General features: G+C 37.4%; 4 protein-coding genes across 13 annotated transcripts in view; 2 read left to right on the top strand and 2 right to left on the bottom strand.

Annotated features, from left to right (window-relative positions):
- The window catches only part of LOC115241143, a 12,715-nt gene extending 9,053 nt beyond the window's left edge, over window positions 1-3,662 (bottom strand). Inside the window, exons 1-7 of the mRNA XM_029816703.1 lie at window positions 3,454-3,662; window positions 2,750-2,930; window positions 2,405-2,609; window positions 2,138-2,334; window positions 1,832-2,060; window positions 1,583-1,742; window positions 1,268-1,499 (exon numbers count right to left, since the gene is read on the bottom strand). Coding sequence (XP_029672563.1) covers window positions 1,268-1,499; window positions 1,583-1,742; window positions 1,832-2,060; window positions 2,138-2,334; window positions 2,405-2,609; window positions 2,750-2,892 — 1,166 coding nt within the window. The 5' untranslated portion in view covers window positions 2,893-2,930; window positions 3,454-3,662. The remainder of the gene's footprint in view (window positions 1-1,267; window positions 1,500-1,582; window positions 1,743-1,831; window positions 2,061-2,137; window positions 2,335-2,404; window positions 2,610-2,749; window positions 2,931-3,453) is intronic.
- LOC115241145 (peroxisome assembly factor 2) lies at window positions 3,255-16,538 on the top strand. 6 transcript variants are annotated; one of them, XM_029816713.1, is made up of 7 exons: window positions 3,255-3,466; window positions 4,877-5,403; window positions 5,556-5,996; window positions 6,104-6,330; window positions 6,405-6,807; window positions 7,150-7,449; window positions 7,555-8,344. In XM_029816713.1, the coding sequence occupies exons 2-7, from the start codon at window positions 4,971-4,973 to the stop codon at window positions 8,157-8,159; spliced, it is 2,409 nt and encodes an 802-aa protein (XP_029672573.1). In that variant the 5' UTR covers window positions 3,255-3,466; window positions 4,877-4,970; the 3' UTR covers window positions 8,160-8,344. The 6 variants fall into 6 exon arrangements, with proteins under 6 accessions (XP_029672573.1, XP_029672571.1, XP_029672570.1 ...); XM_029816711.1 differs by lacking the exon at window positions 3,255-3,466 and adding an exon at window positions 3,690-3,826; XM_029816710.1 differs by lacking the exon at window positions 3,255-3,466 and adding an exon at window positions 3,708-4,788.
- LOC115241146 (E3 ubiquitin-protein ligase CBL-B) overlaps window positions 8,433-21,643 on the bottom strand; it is a 29,246-nt gene continuing 16,035 nt past the window's right edge. The window contains exons 2-8 of one of the 2 annotated variants that reach the window (XM_029816717.1): window positions 17,235-17,381; window positions 16,885-17,157; window positions 16,554-16,776; window positions 15,967-16,131; window positions 12,074-12,350; window positions 11,052-11,711; window positions 8,433-10,916 (exon numbers count right to left, since the gene is read on the bottom strand). In XM_029816717.1, the coding sequence (XP_029672577.1) occupies window positions 11,056-11,711; window positions 12,074-12,350; window positions 15,967-16,131; window positions 16,554-16,776; window positions 16,885-17,157; window positions 17,235-17,381 (1,741 nt within the window). In that variant the 3' untranslated portion in view covers window positions 8,433-10,916; window positions 11,052-11,055. The remainder of the gene's footprint in view (window positions 10,917-11,051; window positions 11,712-12,073; window positions 12,351-15,966; window positions 16,132-16,553; window positions 16,777-16,884; window positions 17,158-17,234; window positions 17,382-21,643) is intronic. The other variant, XM_029816718.1, reaches the window with a different exon arrangement.
- Window positions 17,894-21,643, top strand: part of LOC115241148 (probable phospholipid hydroperoxide glutathione peroxidase) — a 4,303-nt gene continuing 553 nt past the window's right edge. The window contains exons 1-6 of one of the 4 annotated variants that reach the window (XM_029816725.1): window positions 17,897-18,030; window positions 19,714-19,808; window positions 20,569-20,668; window positions 20,744-20,853; window positions 20,938-21,029; window positions 21,118-21,633. In XM_029816725.1, coding sequence (XP_029672585.1) covers window positions 19,748-19,808; window positions 20,569-20,668; window positions 20,744-20,853; window positions 20,938-21,029; window positions 21,118-21,333 — 579 coding nt within the window. In that variant the 5' untranslated portion in view covers window positions 17,897-18,030; window positions 19,714-19,747 and the 3' untranslated portion in view covers window positions 21,334-21,633. Of the gene's footprint in view, window positions 18,031-18,309; window positions 18,516-19,713; window positions 19,809-20,568; window positions 20,669-20,743; window positions 20,854-20,937; window positions 21,030-21,117; window positions 21,641-21,643 lie in introns of those variants that run through there. The other 3 variants (XM_029816727.1, XM_029816728.1, XM_029816729.1) reach the window with 3 other exon arrangements.

Below are 21,643 nucleotides of genomic sequence, written 5' to 3'. Positions count from 1 at the left end.
TATATATATATATATAAAGTTATAAATGTATGTGATTTTATAGTCACAGATATAGATTATAATATTGTAACATACAGTTTTTGCAATTATCAAAGATAAATCAGGATATCCATATCTTGATGTAATTGATTTTAATAATTGTATTTTACAATGTCTCAACTGTTTTTTTTTTATATCTTAAAATTTTGTACGGGATCTTATCTGAAAGTTGTTTTCAAGTTGCATTAAAGTAAGAGAGATAAGGCATATTCTCATAAATTCCCACAAGCAAGAACGATAGGTTGTCGATTATATATATATGATTTAACATGTACTATATAGCGATATGTAAATACATAATTTATATTCATATTTACGCTATTTAGACAACCCAAAGTCCTTGTGTATGTATCTTTATAAAATCTACGATTGGAACACACAAATTGGAAATTTCATTGATCATGTCATATTTATGCGCGCGCATATATATTTATATATATATAATCTAACTTATATAAAAAGTATAATACATAAAAGGCCTGTTTAGTGGACATTCGAAAACAAGCCTGCACATATTCAAATTAAAAAATTGGCATCGCTTTAGACAACACATGATACATTGTAATTATCACTGCTTTACATAATTAAAAGTGAACAAAGTGGAGGAAGGGGGGAAGAATCGTCTAGGATAATCAATTAACATTGTTTATGCAATATATTTTCGTACATTCTGGAGAGAATATTTGGAAACGAATCCACCTCGATATTAATTGAAATAGAATCATTTTAGCTTGAAAATTCAAAGTCTGTTGTAAATATACAAGAATTACATATACATTTTAATTATCTATACAAGGTACTCACAATCAGATATATTTTCTTGGTACACATGTACTTTTGCATGCTATCTTGCAAATTGAACGATTTGAATACCACATCACATCATACCCATATTGTACTATCCATTTTTACAGACTCAATTTTTTTTGTAAAATTTTGCGTTGAATTGTATTATACAAGTATTATGTAGCAAACTCATATAATGTTGTGAGAGATAACAAGATACATTCCCAAAAAATCCTTCTGTCATATAAGTCTTTACATACCTCGTAAGTTTCCGAAACATTTGTGAAGGGTCAAACTCTCCTTGCAACAGTGGTCCTTAATAACGTTGATTATGTGCAAGCAACACGAATATCAATAAAGCCTCCACAAAGCAGGCCATAAGGTGCATTTCGTGTGTGTTATAACTGTGTAGATACAATTTTTTTTTTTTTTGCAGTAATACCTTTCGAAATAAAGTTGTGCTCTAATTTCCTCCATACTACGATCGACATTATCAGCGTAAACTAGCTCTTTGGGATAATGTGGTTTCTGTACAATATTTGGATCTATTGCATCTGCTACATACACCGGCACCCTTAAACTGTCATGACATTTACTACCATCACAAAAAGCTACATGATTTGGGAATAATTTAATTTTCTCCATATCAGCATCATCACTTTGATCTTCGTGAACTAGAAACGTAAAAAACCAAATTTTGATTGATTTGTGCAATAATGTATTACTCTAATTTAGTCTATTTTATTTTCATCCTTACTTTTAAAGCCTGTTTTTACAGTAGGAGCTATTAATGGTCCTCTCTTGTTTCCACTATTCCATGGTCCAGGCTTGATAGTATTCTCTTTATGAATAGAATCTTCTATAGGCACATGATCCAGTATGCTTGGAGAGCTCTTTATCTCTCCAAGTGTATCATCCTATTATATAATATTTTATTGCATAACTTATTTTTAAAACACATACAAGTTACATTGCACTATAGCTATTATCGATAGACATGTCTCACTTGATATATTTGTAGTTTAGAATTGGGCTTTGTATTAGAAGCCGAAATTTGGGGCACAACGCCAGGATAATAATCGCGTACACGATGACCTGTTCGTATGCTGCCGACTCTCTTACCGGCCCTTATCGCTCTTAACGAACTGAAAGCCTGACGTTGTTCGAACAATAAAACGTCATTTCTTTCTTCAATACGACCGAGTGTTTTGCGCGCCACAGCAAATTGGAAATTTCTATGAAAAGAGTGTAAAGTTTTATTATCCATTATATCCATAGGATAATTTGTTATGCAAAAAGAAATAATCCATACTGATGAGCATGACTCAATTCGTCGTATGGTTCTGCACGAACGGATAATCCCATTAAGTAAACTTCATCCGCTCGTTTATCATCTTCGATCTGTTCCAATTCAAAAGCCCAGGCCCTGTACATGTCCGCCACTCTAGTCCCGATACCGTTGCGATGCAGCAACTGGTATAATTCTAATGGATTTTTCTGCATACTTATCTAAAAGCACAAAGCTAGCATCAATATACATACTTGTACAATTACACTTATGTATAAGGTAATTACTCACATAATTAATCCACAAACGTATATATCTACGATCTTGATGATACTTGGTCTCTTTCTCAAATATCGCTAGACATTGCTGCAACAGTCTTCCAATATGGGATTCGTGCCCACTTTTTGGATAACTCTGCTCCACCCAGAGAATATAATCGTACCAATTTTCCAAAGGATCATCTCCTTCGTAATTCTTAATTGCATCCTCGTACATTCTAAATAAAAATATAAATCGCTCTTAATAATTCGACGAAATTCACGTATTTCTTCTTCTACAATATCATATAAATTTCTATGAAAGGGAAAAATAATGATATAAAATTGTCATTAAATTTAACTTTTTCAGGACACTTACTGCTTTTCCTGTAGTAACAACTGCTGCGCATCCGTGTCCTCCTGCGCTCTCAATGCGGTTCCCAATTGCGTGGCATTCCGCCCGTATCTTAACGGCTGGATATTCTCTTTGCAACGAGATATCACCGTCGCGGGATCCATCATTGACTCTATCGTTTATCGCTCAGAGACTTCCTTATACACTGACAAAACAACAAAAAGTTCGACAATTAACGCAAACAGTAGCAAAGAATATTCAGCGGCATCCCAATTGATCATACGATTGTAGACGTATAAAAATGTAAACATCCTTTACTCTACGACTGTCAATTAGAGCATCGCGACGTACATGATACGAGCGAGAGAACGCGGCGGCGATTTTACACATGTATTCCCCGTCGGGATTACCGGATCGCAGTCGCGACATCAATTTCTTCGAATTCGCAAGATAAGTAACCCGACACACTTGGCCGAGAACGAACTCAGACTCCCATCGCGCGTTGGGCGCGTCAACACCCTCGCTTACCGCAGCTTCGCATAATAATGCAACACTCCCCCGCGCGTGTATTCGTAGCCGGATCTTTAAATTCGGAACGGATTCCGTCCCGAAAAACTGCAACAAGGACGCTATCGGGGCGCACGGATTAGGTTAGGGTTAGTCTCGCGGATTAACGGCCGCCACCAACGGTTTTAACTGTCTCCTCTCCACTACATATGTACACGTACGTACTGTACAACGGTAGGTACCCCCGGTGTTATTCCGGAATATCGCGTCGCGTCGTCGTGTCGCCCCGCGACACGCCGGCAAGTGGCGGAATCTCGATCGAGCCCCTCGCGATCGATTACGTGTCAAATCAGCGCGAAATCATTCGTGGTGATCAGTCGCATGGTTAGCCGCGAACCGACAACGCCATCGCGACGTTCACGCTCCTCTACGGTGGCGAACGCGAGATTTTCAACCGCTCGAAATTTACCGATAAGAACAGCTGTTGTACCCGAAGGGGCCCGCTCGCGTGATCTCCCTCGAGGACGGGATCTCCCACACGCCGCTACTGTTCCTACAGTAACATCGGCCGAAGAGATTGTAATACAAAATTGGGTACATTGTTCAGTGACGCTCAACCGGATGGCAAACAAAAGCGATGGCGCGTTTTCGCATTTTAAATGCACCAAAAACTAAAATATCTCTGTCTCTATCCGTTGCTTTATAAAAGCGCGTATGATACGCATCTGTGATAAATCGAAAGATCGACTCGAGAATTGTCAGAGAGCTTTCTCGAGTTCTACTTTCAAACTTCTCTCTCTTTCTCTCTCTCTCTCTCTTTCTCTTTCTCTCTTATCGCGTTATAACTAACGGTAGCGCGTGCGACTACGATTAAAAGTAACCTTTAAGATGATGATTCGGAAAATCGCGAAACGAATGGCAAATATATGTGTGTTTTTTGAAAAAAAGAATTGTCATTTTAAATTATTTTATTATCCAATAAAATGAAAAGAGAAAGTACAAATCTTTGAAGAGACCGTACAACGCTACGTTTGCATATTTGAGATAAATTTCTTAAGCGAAATATTTGAACTTATTATTTGAAATTCTGCGTCAATAATAGCGTGAATTGCAGAGGATACTGCGCAAAACTTTAGCGCGAAAAAAAGATTGATAAAGTGTATAAAGAGCTTTAAAATTGAATTTACTACGCGCATCTTTTATTGATGAAAAATGAAAGAATAAGTTCTGAGCAAGAAAATCAAAAGTGTTGTTCGCACGAGAAAATAAATCAGATTAAAGTAAAGTAATTTCTCAATTCGATAGTTTGAATCGGAACCTCAAAAGTTATACTAGAATCGAATTTATTTCAATAATTGCACTTTTTCCAATACAAAAACTAGCCAATATTTATTTAAGACATTCAACGCGATTTTAAAATTCAAAAAATTCAGAAGAGGAATGACAAAAATCTTTATCGAGAAATTTTATACGTCTAGCGTACATCTAATTTCGGGAATATGATAAAATGCTGTTTTGCACTTTAATCTGATATCAAGGCAAAACCTCGATATTACGTAAAAATCATTATAATTATTTAAAAAAAAAAAAACAATATTTATTCAAATTGCAATAATTTTCAATTTCTTTTTTCTTTAATCTCAGGTCTGATGTATTTTATCAACATGATGAAGATTCATTGTGTAAAATCAATATAAAGGATTCGTTATAATTTGTATAATACAATTTATATCGAAGGATGCTCTCTACACTATTGCTTTATAAAAAGATCATAAGAGGAATAAGCACCTTCATACGACAAAATCCGCGTTACGTACTGAGTTACGCTTTTTTGGAATATCTGTACCGTAGATTGCAAAGGATGTTTAGACAAAATCTTCATTGGATTACGTTACCAGATGTAGCTATTAAACGTATGCTAAATGATCTGGAAGATACGCAAAGTAAATACATCGATTTTGATTCCTGTGCATTAGCGAATGCACGATTTTTAAAGGAATCGCCGAGTTCCTGGTTTCACATATGTTCGATGACTTCATTGACAAAATATAAATTGATGATCGTATCCGTAACTGATACTAATGAAAATACTATCTTAATCTCTGAAACGATGCTGCACAATTTGCAGAACGCTCTTCACTCTGAACAATTGGACGAATCGTGTTTTATACGTAAGTATTTACAGTTTTTATCAGATGTATTTTCAATCTACATGTTTTAAAATATAAAACCGTATAATTTTTCCTCACGATTTTTAAATTTACATTGTAACTGATTATTGAATATTATCGAATATTGCTAATAATTAAAAATCTGTTTTTAGTGCCATTGGAAGATGACGTAGTCGAATTTGCGAGCGAGGCGAGAATATCCTTAATCACCAATCCGTACGATTGCGCTACCGAAATGGTGGATGTCATGCTGGAGAATTATTTTTTACATCCCCGATATTTACGTGTAAATGATGTATTTAGGATCGATGCGAAGGAATATGCTCAAAATCGATTTTATTCGTCCGCATCACCGGCGATTTGCGCGATGTATTTTACGGTTAATTCCATGAAAGTAAATCACCATGGACGCAACGATAACGTTAACGACTGTTACGTCGTGCGTGGAGAGTCGACGCTCATCCAGGAGGCGCGAGTGCACGATTATATTCCGCGGAGACATGTTTCTATATTTCTCGAAGGCAGATATCCATCAGCTTTGATGGAACCTTTGGAACATTTAGTATCCTGCGTCACGCCGTTCTTGAAGAAAAGTAAGGAATAATTAGAGCATATTTAGAGGATCGATAGTGTTTGAATATACATATACCGTAATCGCTTTGGCAATGTATTTTTTATTCTCTTGTATCGATCGTTTCAGATGTACAATTGCATGTAAGGCCGGTATTTCTCGTGAAAGGACCGCGAGGCTGCGGTAAACGCGAATTGGTTCAGTTCGCGTCTGCGGGAATGGGATTGAACTTTCTCGGCGTTGACTTCGCGGAGGTGCAAACTCTAACAGCGGCGCAAACTGAGGCTAAACTTCGCATAACGCTACATAATGCGCAGCAATGCGTACCGTGCATATTGTATCTAAATAATATTCAAGTACGTAGGAGATGAGAGTTGCATAAAATTATTTCGCGCTTCCCATGATCATAGTTTAATTGCCGCTTTCGTAGATATTCGGCAAGACCGCTGAAGGCCAAAAGGACGAGAGGATTATATCCGCTTTTTCAACGGAGATCGCCACATTATATGCTGATAGACATCGAAAATTTCCTCTGATCATCGTAGCTGCCTCGGACGAAACCGATCTACCCGCGGAACTGCAACGAATATTTATCGAGACGATTCATGTTAAACACTTGAATCAAAATAAACGGATGGAACTGATGTCTTGGTTGCTATCCGATAGGAATCTAACGACCACCGCAGATCTATCGAAAGTCTCTGGTCTTTGTTCAGATTTCAGATTCACGGATTTGGTGGCATTGATGTTGCATGCGGCTAAATTTCGATGCAAATCAGGGATGCTGCCCGATTCTAAAACCTTGACGCAAACAGATTTCGATCGAGCTTACGGTATAATTGTTTTATAATTAATTTAGCAAGATTTACGTTTTAAGTGCAAATGTTAAGAAGCATCACAAAAACGTGAAAGATGTTCTGTAATAAAATTTGAATGTATGAAATTTTCTCAAATTATACAATATGTTTGATTTATCTTCTAGATCGAGTGTTAAATTTTTAAATATATTTTTCGTTGCATAATAATTTATTCGCGCAACCATATAATCATATATTGGTCATATTAAGATTGGCAGATAGAAAACATAATCTCACGTTTTTTGTATTGCAGTACAATACTATATAACTATGTATAAATATAGATAATACTATATAACTATATAAATATATTTTCAGAATATATGCAGTCCATGTATTCCGATAATAAAGACGCTCCACGCGTGCCGGAAGTTCGCTGGGATGATATAGGCGGTTTGGCAGAATTGAAACACGAAATTATTCGTAGAATTCAATTGCCATTATTGAACGCCTTCGGATTTGGACAGTCCGGATTATTATTATACGGTCCACCTGGTACCGGGAAGACTCTTCTCGCCAAGGCGGTAGCAACGGAATACCAATTGCATTTTTTGTCCATCAAAGGTCCGGAAGTGTTGAACATGTACGTCGGTCAGAGCGAGAAGAACGTAAGACAAAGTATGTCATCTAGAAGAAGAAGGCGATTTTGTAATAAATGTGTAACAAAGAATTATTTGCTCTTTAAGTGCAAAGTAACGCAAAGCTATTCTTATTTTTTCGCAGTTTTCGAGCGTGCGCGTTCCGCGGCCCCCTGTATCGTCTTTTTCGACGAGCTGGACTCATTGGCACCTAATCGTGGCAGAAGCGGCGACAGCGGCGGTGTAATGGACCGCGTGGTCTCTCAATTACTCGCCGAGATGGATGGCCTTGACGAATCCGGCGGCATATTCATCATAGGGGCCACGAACAGGCCCGATCTCATAGATCCTGCGCTGCTTCGACCCGGGAGATTCGATAAGATGCTCTACGTCGGCATTCACTCCGACTGCGCGTCCAAGCTCAGTGTTTTGCAAGCGCAGACGCGGAAATTCGAATTACGGGAGAACGGACGAGAGCTAGAACGGGTCGTAGACCGATTGCCCGATAATGTCACCGGTGCGGACTTGTATTCCGTTTCTTCCAATGCATGGCTCAACGCTGTACGCGAAGTTGTCGCAAGGCATCAGGAAAGCAAAAAACTCAACAAGGAAGAAGAAGATACGATTAAGGATAGTATTATCGTAGAACTGCGACATTTTTCGGACGCTATTCGTGATCTGGTACCCTCTGTTAGCGACGAAGAGATAGAGAGGTACAACAGAATGCGGACAGAGCTATCATCATCGTAATTCCGGGAAAAATCTTGTCTCTTAAGGTAAGATAAAATATATTTCTATTAAGGATCTTGAGCTGTCTGTTCGATTATGACGAATATCATAATCCGAATTAATCGTCTGTAATGATAGACTTTTTACTGTTTTGATCCCTTATCTCGTGCCAAAGTTTATAATTCTAGTTAAATACAATTAATCGATGTATCACGTTTACATATATCTGAAGTGTTTTATCCGTCATGAATAGAGATACAATCTAAGTGCAATAAAATAACGTGCGCAATATTATAAACGACATGTTATTTTATTTCGAGAAGTATGTAAAATAATTTGTACAGCGAATAATTAAAATGAAGGAGGAGTCAATCTTTATCATTTTCAATTATCATATGGTCGATTTATATTACTCTGTGTATATTGCACTCAACTATACATCATCCTTCTGTCCATTCTCGGAACACCGAGGTATCTTTCTAAGGTGAATGTTCTTGACCATTATATAATACACAGCGACCAGAATATACAATGTAGAAAAATAGGACAGCTAAATTCGCGGACCCGTCAAGTTCGCGGGTGAAGGGTGCTGAAATATTCTTTCAGGAGTGGCGGTTGACGCGTTTGGTGCATAATAGGACAGCGAATAAAATCGGGATGTCTCGGTATCTCTATATCTATATCTATTTCGGATTCTCTTGAAACATTATATGGTCTTTGCTCGAATTTGCATAGGATAAGCTGTGATCCGTTTTAACAGTACGGCGTTCCGTCAACGCGTATCTTCCCTTCTTTCGCGGAAAGAAAGAAATTCAACGGAAGCGAGAAATCTAAATATTATATCTAAATATATTAATTACGTTACACACGATGATTCGTCCCATTTGTGTATGTATGTGTATGTGTTTAAAATGCATTAAAGCGAGTTAAACACACCGTTCGGACGATACAGATCGTGTATACCTTTGGTAATGGCGAGGTAGTAATCAACTTCCAGATCTGCCTGTCCTTTCGTAGGGCAAAACGGTTCGGTGCATTATGATTGAGCATCTACTGCAAAAGACATAAATTAATGTAAAGCGCGTTGATACGTTTCGGTGTATGTATGTATGTATGTGTCCGATATATGTATGCTACTTTCGACTCGGCATAACGAACATATAATGAACTTTTATTCATCATTCGACCAAGTGCGTCTCTCTCTCTCTCTCTCTCTCATTATTAGTTGGATGATTATTATCTGTCGTTACTTTGCACGACGTGCTATCCTCATTTTCGATTGTATTCTATCGTTACAATCATGTACTATGATAAACACCTCGTCTGTAAAGTTCGTACTATGCATACACGCTCGTTGGAACATTGATTCGCACACATTGCACCGAAAGTCATCGTAAAGCTGTAGACTTTTGATATTCGACGTGTCGCTTTTCGTGCGTAGAACGCGCGACGATTTCATCTTCTCCTCTACGTCAATACTTAGTGCGATGTAAAGCCGTGTATTTATGTGTGAACATAAGTATCACATTCGGTAAAAAATAGGCTGATTTCTATAGGTGCGCGTAAGTCGTCACGTGCGAGCTGAAAAACGAAAAACGTCGCGCGGACTCAGATCTAGAAGGTGCCAAATCTTACGAAAGTGCGTGCCCTAACTAGGCTATCGTGTCTCGAAGATAATCTCGGCTATAATCTCTCTGAGAAATTAGAATCAAATCAGAGTATGTAAATCAACAATTTTATATATCTGAATCGTTATTTTGTTACTCACTTTTATCTTCTCCGAGGTATCTCTTCTTGTATGTTGTATTTAACTACGCATCGCTAATGTGGAGGATATTACATAATGTACATCAAATAGCGATATACATACATATATATAATAACTACTCTAGAATTGGATGAGAACGGTATATATGCATAGGGATTACAAAATTAGATACCAGGCATTTTTCTAAACGTATTTTCGGTCGGAACTATCGTCATACATGTATATAGTCGTGAGCAAGGAGTGTCTAGCGAATCGATGCTCTATGTAGAACATATGTATCTTAAACGGATAGGTGAAACGGATTGTATTGCCTTCGTAAGTGGTGTAATTTCTAAACACATCGGAACGATGCGACATCGGACCGCGTGTTCGTTGTTTTTCTTTTCGTGAGATACGCTATATAATACAAAATGTGGAAAACGGACGACCGAGAGGACCTTTTCGAGGAGCGCTTCCCGATGTACGTTATGTTAGAAGCAAGTTCTCTTTGCGAATTAATGTACAATTAATCTTTATTCTTAAGTATATCGAGGAACGAAATATAATAGTGACTACGCCAGTGAGAGGTACTAGATTAGGAAAATATGTAAGGACATTCTACTACTACTGCTCGCTAAATATGGCTATCGTGAAGGAATACTTCGGCAGCCGGAAATCGCTTTTGGTCGGTCGTCGCCTATATTTACATCTGTCACGCGAACGATGATCTTCGCATCTCGAAGACATTTGGAGCTTCGTCCGTTTCGTGAAAAATCCACGACGAAAATTGATTCGGCGGATGTTTCTCGCGGTAATCTTCTCAACGCTCACCGTGCTCTGTGTGTGTTTCTCTCATTCGTTTTAAAGTATAAAACGGCGGCGCACCGTCGAGTCCTCGCCGACGTAGCGAGAACGCCCGATGATGTATCCGCGAACGCATCAGAGGTGGGACTTGTACGAGCCTGCGGGTGCTCCCTGTCAAAAGTATCGTCTAGCGGGTAAGGCCGGTCATGAGACCTCGGTGTCCGACCCTGCGATTAGATTAATTATATGTGTAAATACAAATTCAACTTTTTAGGTAACTTTAATCGTGTAAGTGTATCCTTAAATGTATGCCACTCTTAGCACTTCATATTTTTCAGCAAATTCGATATAATTATCTATACCTGGTCAGGAAGACTTTGTGGCGAACTCGTGCAATATATCGCATGCCATCTCGAGGTCGTTCCTGGTGATACCTAGCGCCCTGATCACGGCGTCCTGCGCGAAACCGAGTGCCGTCAGTCTCGTGATATGCTCGACATTGACGTTCTCGTATGCCGCCGATTCCGAGGACTTGATCATCGGGCCACAACCACCCGGGCCACCGCCTCCCGGATCGTCCCTCGCCATCATCAGTGCCCTCAGACCGGCAGCTCTGCTCGCCGTCAGGTTCTTCACCACCTGATGGCTCGGACCGCAGATGACGAATGTGTTTTCGTAATGGTGATCCGGGCGAATGCCAACCGCTTCCTTGCCACTGGTCTTCGGCGGTCGGGGCGCCGATAAGGGCGGCGGTACTGGCGGCACCGGGTTATTACTGGGCCCTTGACTGGTCGTCATAGTCGTCGTCGTCGAACTGGTCGCGCTGATGCGACATGCCTTCTCCGGCAACGTCGGCGGCGGCTGCGGTTGTCGCTGCGGCGTGCCACTCACATGATTTCCGTGAGGACGACGCGTGCCATGGGTTCTCGCCACCGCCGTCGACGGCGGCATCGGCGGGATCGGCGGCACCGGGGACGGCGAAGAAGCGCGATGCAACATGTCGTACCTCGCCTCCGTGTTAACTGTAAGCAATGTGAAAATTTTAGAACCTGGATATCGGGACAAACGCTTATCCTTGCATATGTAAAGTCATTACGATTTATTACATATTATGTGTTTATATAATATATAACACATATAACATTAATTGTTGAATTGTATAATTATAAATTGAAGCTATCACATTTTTAATAGGGCTTTTTTTACGCTCGTAACAAAAATGCTTCAGAATCAAAACATTGACTCATCGCAGCATCGATAAAAGTATCATGGATCTATTTGTAAATTTTTTATAGGTAATTACATTGTTTCTCGTATGAATAATTCATTGCTTCTATACGATACGCACAAGTTGAAAACATTTCTAGAGACTGTTCTTCTATACCTTTGTTATTTTGTTGTGTATTGTCGGTGTAATTTAATATCACTGTAACCGTCGACGGCGGTGGCGGGGCATTTTCCTTTGGCACTGTCAGGTGACGGCCGTTTCTGAGATGATTGTTCGGTGTGGGCGACGGCGAAGGTCTTCTAGGTGGTAACGGCGGGCTCGGGACGATTCTCCGCGGCGGCACCGGCGAATTCGTAGGACTGGAATCGTCCTCCTCGTCTGAGTCGTCGCATACGATGAGACCACAGTTGCCATTACACAACTCCATTATGTCCTAAAACATCGACGATGGGAAAAGAATGGGTTAACACTGAATTCCGTCGTGCAACGAGAAAATACTTACATTTTGTTATACAAAGGCTGAATCATGTAAATCGACGACCCTAATTTTGTACTTTTATCGTAAATGGAACGATCTAAATTTATTATACAGATTTATTATACAGATGATAAATAATAATGAAAGTTGAGATAATTGCTATATGTATAATAATTTTGCAGATTCCTTTTTTATGCAAACCAATTAATATTGTTCGAAATTTAGATCTTTCCACGATCGACACAAAATAATCAGAAAATTACGCAGTTTATTCTGTATGTCATAAGACGGAATAAAATTGCGCATGGGATTGATTTCATGTCGGAGAAAAAAATAGATATTAAAATAGAATTCATAAGTATAATCAATAATAAAGATATAATTTCGCGTTTATAAATTATTTCCGTAAGCACCGAATGCTTTTAAAATCTTTTTTTTTTTTATTGCAATAATGTTATCTCTACTTTTCAGAGCATTTATTTTACAGTATATATGAAGCTTTTCTAGCGATGTTATATTAAACATATTTTATTCTAAATATTCATAATATGGAAAATTATTAAAGGACAAGCGTAATGATCGTGATCACACCAATTTCACAAAAAAAGTGATAGCTATCTTTATTTTATCTTTCCAACAAAGAAGAGACGAATATTCTCTACGAAGCGACTTTTTGCAGTTGAATAAAGACATCATGAATTGTCCGTTACGCCTTATTAATTTTATGCAGATTACGATTGAAGTAAAATATTTATATTTATTAAATATGGGATCTATTAGACCGAGAGAATTTAATCGCAAGTTTTTTAAAATTGTGACATGATAGAGAAATTATTTCATATTTTAATGATAAGAGGTATCGTTTGTACGGCGTATCATCGTCATCCGAGATAGAAAAATCTCTGCGAAGAGAGAAAAAAATTTCATTGCGTCGTACTTTATGAATAAAGTGAAAAGTGTCAAAGTGTGTGCCGGTTGATCTTCTCTCATTCGTCGTGAATTGAATGCAAAATTATTAATGTTGCCATATTAATGTTTAAAGTAAATAATGAGCGTAATTACAAAGCGTAAAAGCGTAAAAATCCAACGGTCATAATGCATATTGTTGCCACTTACCTGCGACTTGCATGTGCGGTGCGCGTGCTACTCCCTCTTCCCGGACAGGACATTTATATTACCGATTAGTTTTTGGATCATGCAGCAGGTAGAGAGCAATGTGACCCCAGTGTGTGCGGAGAGAGATAACATTATGAAATAAAACTAAAACGATCATGCGAACGATTATAACAATAAAAAAAAAAAAAATTCTCGTTTTGAGAGAGTTCCCCGAGTTACTCTGCAGGAGCAACGTGCGGAGAATCCAGCGAGAGGGATATCGTGCGTATGCAGATACACACAATGTGCACAAAAGTAACTCGAACGTGTAATAATGATAATACCATTTTTATTGTAAAAAAAATGATTCTCAAGTCCCTAGTATTTTACAATGAATAATAGATACTCTCGACGGTCGTAGACGCTAGAATTACGTTTATACGAAAAATTGGTCCGGAGCTACGCAATCAGTGAGAGCGCTTCTTCATCAAATCGCTAATTAAACTACGAACGCGCGAGTTACGCTGAATTGAATTGAGTAACGATCCGTAAAGTAAGTGAATCCTCCATAAACTTTACAGAGGATTAAATTGACAATCCACCGATATCGAATCGTGCTAAGAGTTTTTATCGAGATTGCATACTTGGATCTTTTTAATTGCATGCATTATACAACGCGTACAAAAAGATGCCTTTAAATAGTGTCTCGCGTTATAAAACGTACGTATAATAAACCGCAGCATCGGTCGCGACAGCACAGAAAACCCTCTGAACTTTATCTTTTTTTTTCGGTACAAGAGAGTATATATACGGAATAAATAATAAATTAATATTTTAATGTAAGAAAATAATTAACGCTGGAAACGACGTGTATTGATGATGACGTTAACGTGACGTTACATTCGTGCCTACCGCCAGCAGGTACACAATACATTCGAACGCGATAGTACATAATTATGGTGAACGAGCTCCTTTCTCGAGTTCGCCGTTCATGTTACTTTACTTGATCTCGTCGCATATATTCCTCTTTCTTATTGTGAACGCTTAAAAGCTATATTTAGAATCTTAATAATACGGAACGTTTATATGTATCTTTTTTCCCTTTTCTTTTTAATAAACGTCACTCTATAAAACAATCATTCGTTATCACAGTACTTGGAGAAATGTAAGTGTGATAGCGAATATTCAAATAGATCTCAATCATTGCACAATCATGAGAGAAATAATGTGAACGATTCAATATGCAATTCAAAATGCAATTTATCGTCACCAGTTGACGATAATATCATAAATTACGCGCACACAGTTGCTGTTAAATAATAATTAAATTTATATAGGTTGCAGGAGATAATTTCGTATCATTTAATCGTTCATTAATTTATGGAAAATAATCTCAAATCGTGTTTATCTGTCGTACTGTATCGGGCACGTGAAAATTACAAATGCACAATTTCAATGATGCGACATTAAAATTTTGTCTCGTAATCGTAGGATTCTCCATCCTGTTTCTCTCTGTGCTTCATATATATTAATTTAAATACAAGTCACGCGGCTATTCCATATCATTGTCTATGAATCACATACAATCGTATGCACAAATAATATATACAAATATTCTCAGACACCAACATTCTTTCGTATGCACATACTTAAAAAAAGAGCGTTTTTAAACGCATATGCACATGCATTATGAATCTCGTGAGCCAAAAAAGATTTTTGCGGCGTCAGTAAGTGAATGTAATGAACCCGCTTTGTGTGGCTGGATGAGAACCCATATATATTATGCCTAATACATTTCTCCGCTGGTACATTAACACGTTATACAAGCACGGTCTAAACTCTCGATGCGATAATGCCTTATCAAATATCTCTATTATCAGATTATCGTATATAATTGCTCGGAAGCTATGGCTGCGTATGCGTAGTAGTCGTAATGATGTACAGCGGTAATGGGCCAGCGTACAATAAAGTCGCCTCGTAGCTTCCAATGAGGTATGAAAAAAGCGTGTCTTACCTGAGCGCGAGGCCCCGCGTAATCGATGAAATTTGTAAATTATGCGGCGTAAAAAACGATCTGAAAACGAGTGTTAGTTGCGAAAATGCGCGACAGATAAGGCTGATCGATCGAGCAATCGCTCCGTATCTATATATTGCGAACACGTAAAAAAAAAAAAAAAAAAAGGACAACAAACTCTAAAGAACTATACTGTAGACACGTTCCTGCGCAATTTGGTCCCTTTTGGTCCCGGAATAGATCAACGTAAGTAACTTTTCCGATATCATATAGATGCCTGAAACTACTGCGTACCTGCCACGAGATACGATGTACAGTCATGATGATAAATTCTACGAAATGACACGTGTATACGATCGCGAGTTCTCGTGTGAAATGTATGAGGCATTCTCGAGAATGAGAGCGATGTTATACATAGAACACATTTAATAATGAAGGTAGATGCTATTCCTAGTCGGATACCTCGGTGTCGGGGTCGAGATCCCGCGTGGGAGTCGATGCATTACTGGCAGACGCCGAGTGCGCTCCAGGTCGATGCGTTCTTCGCGGGTCGAACGGATCTACGACGATTTGCTCGGTGCCTTTAATCTCAGCTCGGCAAAACGGACAACCCTGTCCCTCAGAATCCTGCAAGCAGCCAATCAAACGTTCATTAACTTAATGTATATCTATCCATATCTCTCTCTCTCTCTCTCTCTCTCTCTCTCTCTCTCTCCTTCCCTCCTCTCTCTCTCTCTCTCTCTTTGTAGAATTCTCTTTATTACATATTCTCGCATGAGAAAATTAGGAGTAACTCAATAGCAGAATAATCAATTGACAAGCGAAAGATTTTATTTCCGGATTTGATTTTATGCTATGCTGTATAAGTTGAAAAAAAATTAAGCGGTAACATAAACCCGCTGTAAAATTTAAAACAATCATAGGTAAAAATGAAAAAAAAAACAAAAACTAATCTGTTAATGAAATCAAATTATTACAGCAACATTCATTATGTACGATCGTCGATCGATAAGTCTACCAAACGATGACACGATGAGATTATATACTGCTACCTGCCAAGCTGTAAGGCATGGAGTGCAGAGAAGATGCCCGCACGGTTCTATCCTGACGTCCTTATCGTGCTCAGCGCAGATCTTACACAACTGGAATGTGCTACCCATCTCGCAGTACAATTCGTACTGTTCCGCCGTCACTTTTATGTGCTCCTCCGGCGTTGGTTGCACCGCCCATGTCAAGTCCGGATTTATATTTCGGCCGTCCGGGTATAGGTAGCTGGAAATCGAATCTTTGAAATATATATTTGATGTGAAATCTTCACGGGCGCGTTTACCCGAGAATTGAGCAAACAGACTGATTCTGAATGGCATAAGATATACTTACAAGCCTTCCCGATAGCCGTCCAACAACGCCTGGCACAGGCTCTTATTGTGCGGTATGGTTTGAAGAATATCACCGTCAGACGTGACGTAACCGATTGCCCATTGTCCCAGCCTCGTGCAACTTAATCGAAATACATAACTCCCGGGCTTGGTAATACAATATTTCTGCAAACGTGCCTTCACTTCGTCGTACGTAAGGAAAGCCACATAGCCAGGGTGCGTCACAGCCAGAATCTTCCAGTTGCGTAGGAGGGTCGACCACGGTTGAAACAACCTTGAAAGTCACAACGTATAAGAATGTGCAGACTGTCCTGACTAAATAAACTGTGTGTGTAAAATAATTATATTTACCTTGTAAATACGTCAAATTCAAAGTTGGAGATGTAATCGTTGCACGTCAAATCTATCGTGGATTTCAGTGCCATCGCTTGCAGTCCCGAACTGATGGGATGTACTTGATTCAATTCGTGTCTGAATACCTTCCACGGTACTAACGTACTGAAAAAAGATCATGGATAAATCAAAGATTGTTGTTTCTTTGTAATATTAAAACACATGTTTAATTAATGTGAATATAATTCTTATAAAAGCATATAAAAAATTCCTATAATATCTATAGAAATGTGCAATTTATATCACATTAGATTTATGTATAATATGTGTTATTATAATACATGTACAAAGTGTCTTCATTAAGATTATTTCAACTTAATAGAATTTTAATTTGAGTCTTTTAGCTAAACAAAGGTAATATTAAAAATTGAAAATTTTTCTAATTGGTAATTAATGATCCTTGTGAATCTTTGCTTGGACAAAATTGAATTTAAAATTCATCAGAGAATTCATTATAATATTGCGAGAATACTTTATATATTTATATAAAAAAAAGGCCTTCTCTTCACACACAAATTATATTTTATAATTCATATAATATATAAAAATCATAATTACAAATTGCATCATTCTCGCCAACATTTCGACCCGACGTTTAATGTTGGGAGTTACTGCGCACGCGTGCTAAAGGCCGCATCGCGCATATCGCATCGCGTTGTCGAGATGACTAGTCAGTAAGAGACGGCAGCTCCCAGGATTCAGACGCGGTATTTCTTCTGCGTTCTTTTGGCGTGTAACCGCGTACTTTCTAACGGTAAGTTAAAATTAAGGCTGTTAAGAACCCGATCATTCCACGCGAATTATTGATATCGAATAATCCAAGATATTCTCAATTAAACGGCTCGTATATAGATGCACGATCCATCTCGCTATTTACTGCGCATAACTTGGCGCAACACATGACCGTATCTTTTAATCGTCCCATTTGAATGGCGTTCTACGGTGAAATATAACTCGTGTGCATAAACTCGATATGTAATTCGTGTATTTCGAGAAGGACGAAAGAAATATTTCGCAGTTAAATCTCTCGTAGGGTCGCTCATAAGGAGGGCGCTCAGCTGATCATCGCGAACGACGGCGAACCTCCGTGAGGTTACAACCGGCGCACGGTAGATGGCTATCGATCTCAGACTACACCGACTCTCACAGAACTCGCGATATCCGAGTCGCTCATTGAGAAGAGTATAACCGGGTTAATCATGTTCTTTGTTAAGCTCACAGTCTTCTATATATTCTACGGTATAATATATAGAACTGTTCTTTTTTTATGCCTTTTATTTATTTTTTTTTTTTTATGCTGAAAAGTATCACAATTAGAATTAAAAAAGCAGAAACTTCAATCGTTTTACGAGAAAAATTTCGCATCTTTTTTCTTTGTTTTATTTTAATTATAATAGAGGAAAAATACCAAAACACTAACATGCTATTTCGCTTTTGGATCCCAATTTTTAGGTAAATGTACAAAACAAAATTTTACCTCCACAAATATATTTATCAAAGACTATTTCCAATCGGATTATATTACAATTTTGATAATATTTGATCAAACGTTTCAATAAATCTTTAAAAGCGAATAAAAATTGAAATTTGAGAAACTAGTCTAAAAAGCTGACATTGAAAATTATATAAAAAATAATATTTTTTAAAAGATTACTAAAAATATATAGAATATATAAATATACATGGAATGTTTTCATTGTAAATTGTATGGATGACAAATCGGGAGTCTCCGATATTCGTTATTCTGTCGCATCAATTTATATTTTGATGTCTTATTTTAAACAGCGAAATTGTATAGTCATCGTGTTTTATTGACAATTTGCATGACAATTTGAAATGTTTTATTATTCGTGTTTGTGTCTAGAATCGAAAGAATCGTTCGATTGCTAGATGTGAATTCCCCACCTAGGATTATTGCGTTATTGAATTATGAATCATTTGATTTGATTATCAAATAAAAATATGGTCAACAAACTTTTGTATATCTTCTATTGATAAATCTTATGGAAATATTTAAAAAGCGTAGGAGACTGAAATTTCTTGTAATGTTTGCAATTCTTTTTTTTACCATGCATATCTCCTTTATATTTTTTATGGTGATATAATTAAATGACGATAAAACATTTATTATCCTAAAAAATTTACGTAATTATTTCCATTAATGACACAACACAAGTCAATCATAGTCTATGCTATTTAATGCTAAAATCTTTTTGACTATCGTTTTTCAATAAATAATAAATGAATGCTAACCGTGTAAGGATTGAGAGAGTATAAATAAACATTTAGTTCAAATGTCCTCGTAAACGCCACGAACGTCCATAAAATCGTTAGAAAAAAAAATGTAATCGCGAGATAGAGCTCTTGAATATTTCACTTTCGAAGTTGTAGAACTTGCTTTACACTCTACAATATTATATCCTCTGTATATCGGCAGTTTCAGGAGCGGGACCGATATCGACGTACCGGAAATGACCATTATAAAATTCATACTACCCGTCGGACTTACACACTTAGTCCGAAATTTCGCAGGCACGTAATTTGATAATTATCCGGCCCGTCTCTCCTTCTCACCCCTGTCTTTTCCTCTCACCTAACGATAAACATTAATCTGCCGGTTATAAATAATGCCAATCGCAGCCGAAACGATCCGTAATAGTTTCCATAAAAAGAACAACACGTGTAACAACTCTCTGTGAATTATTTAGAAATGGATTTGATTGAATTTTCTAAGAGTCTCGTTTGATCTGATTATCCTTTATAATAATAATTAAATCGTGATAATTTAAAATATCGATATTATACGTCTTCGATATTATTATCCATTCTCTAATTATTCATATAATTAAGAAGACATTATAATCATTGGACATCGTTTTATCATGCGCGTAATTTTATTCGTTTATATTATTCGTCCTGCATTGAAAATAATTGCAATATGTTTCGAAAGCGATTGTTACGCATATTGACAGCATAGTATGATGCATGTTAAATATTACTCTTTTATCAAACACGCGATAGTCTTTTAACATAATGATTAGGATCTAATCAAAGTTGAATATTTTAATCCGCAAGATTTGTGACGTTTTAATATCATTATGTCAGTTCCAAAGCATAAACTTGAAATATCCACTATTTTTAATTTAGTTTGAAAAATCCGAGATTGCGACTAACGTAGATACACAGAAAACGAATTAGCAATATCGGATTGCGAATAAAATTTAAAAAAAATGTAAGTTAAGTGCATCGTTTACGCTTTATCATTTCAAAGATTTAACTCTCGCAATTGCAGTTGCAGCAACGATGAACGGAAACAAGGATTACACTTCGGCCACATCGATCTACGATTTCACGGTCAATTCTATCAAGGGGGAGGAGGTCCCTTTGTCCAAGTAAACATAAACTCGTCCGTATCGCCGATATTGTGTATGTCAAAAGAACGTAATAAAACATTTGTCCATCGTCAGATACCGAGGTCACGTATGCTTGATCGTAAATGTCGCTTCGAAATGCGGCCTCACAGCTTCGAATTACAAGGAGCTTAACGAACTGTACGATGAGTATGCCGAATCGAAAGGTAAACTCCACGATATATACGAAAGTCAAAAATTATTCCGCGTATATAACAAATTTTTCAAATATCTTTCCTGTTATTCGACAGGTCTACGAATTCTAGCGTTCCCCTGTAATCAATTTAACGGGCAAGAGCCAGGAAACAACGAGGATATTTGCAGTTTCGCTGATCGTCAGAAAGTAATTCTTCAAATACATCTATTCTTTTCATAAATATATCTATTTAATTTATACTGAGTAACTGTTGTATTTGATACATCTTTCACAGGTAAAATTCGATTTGTTCGAAAAAATCGATGTGAACGGAGATAAATCGCATCCTCTCTGGGCGTATCTGAAAAAAGAGCAGGGCGGCTGGCTCGGCAGTTTCATAAAATGGAACTACACCAAGTTTATCGTCGACAAAGAGGGCAAGGTTGTCGAACGACACGGTCCTAATGTGAATCCGAGTAAGCTGAAGGGTTCTCTCGAAAAATATTTCTAAGAGAGAGAAGAATCATCTTTTTTTATATAATTTTTTAAAATTAATATTCTTTATCGTTTATACACGGAATATGAAATTCATAATGTATAGATTCTGCGATGCAGATTTATATGAAATGAAAACCTATTTTTTATTCCTTTACAATATACATACAGTAAAATATTTTTGAATTCTTCAAGTTTTATTATATAATATAAATGTACGAGTTGTTTAAGTCACTGAACATTAATATCTTATATTTACACATTTCGTCTCGTATTCATGAATTGTATTTAAAATAAACGTGAATATTATTATTATATATATATAT

The sequence above is a fragment of the Formica exsecta genome, unplaced genomic scaffold (assembly GCF_003651465.1).
Source record: "Formica exsecta isolate Colony F162 unplaced genomic scaffold, ASM365146v1 scaffold47, whole genome shotgun sequence".
Taxonomy (NCBI): domain Eukaryota; kingdom Metazoa; phylum Arthropoda; class Insecta; order Hymenoptera; family Formicidae; genus Formica; species Formica exsecta.
Note: the sequence above shows the minus strand (reverse complement) of the source record. Positions and strands in the feature narration are given on the sequence as shown.

Coding starts and splice junctions, on each gene's coding strand:
- LOC115241145 (XM_029816714.1), top strand. CDS start 4,971: ATGCTCTCTACACTATTGCTTTATAAAAAGATCATAAGAGGAATAAGC. Junction 6,331..6,404: donor TGTATCTAAATAATATTCAA/GTACGTAGGAGA, acceptor CCGCTTTCGTAG/ATATTCGGCAAGACCGCTGA. Junction 6,808..7,149: donor AGATTTCGATCGAGCTTACG/GTATAATTGTTT, acceptor ATATATTTTCAG/AATATATGCAGTCCATGTAT.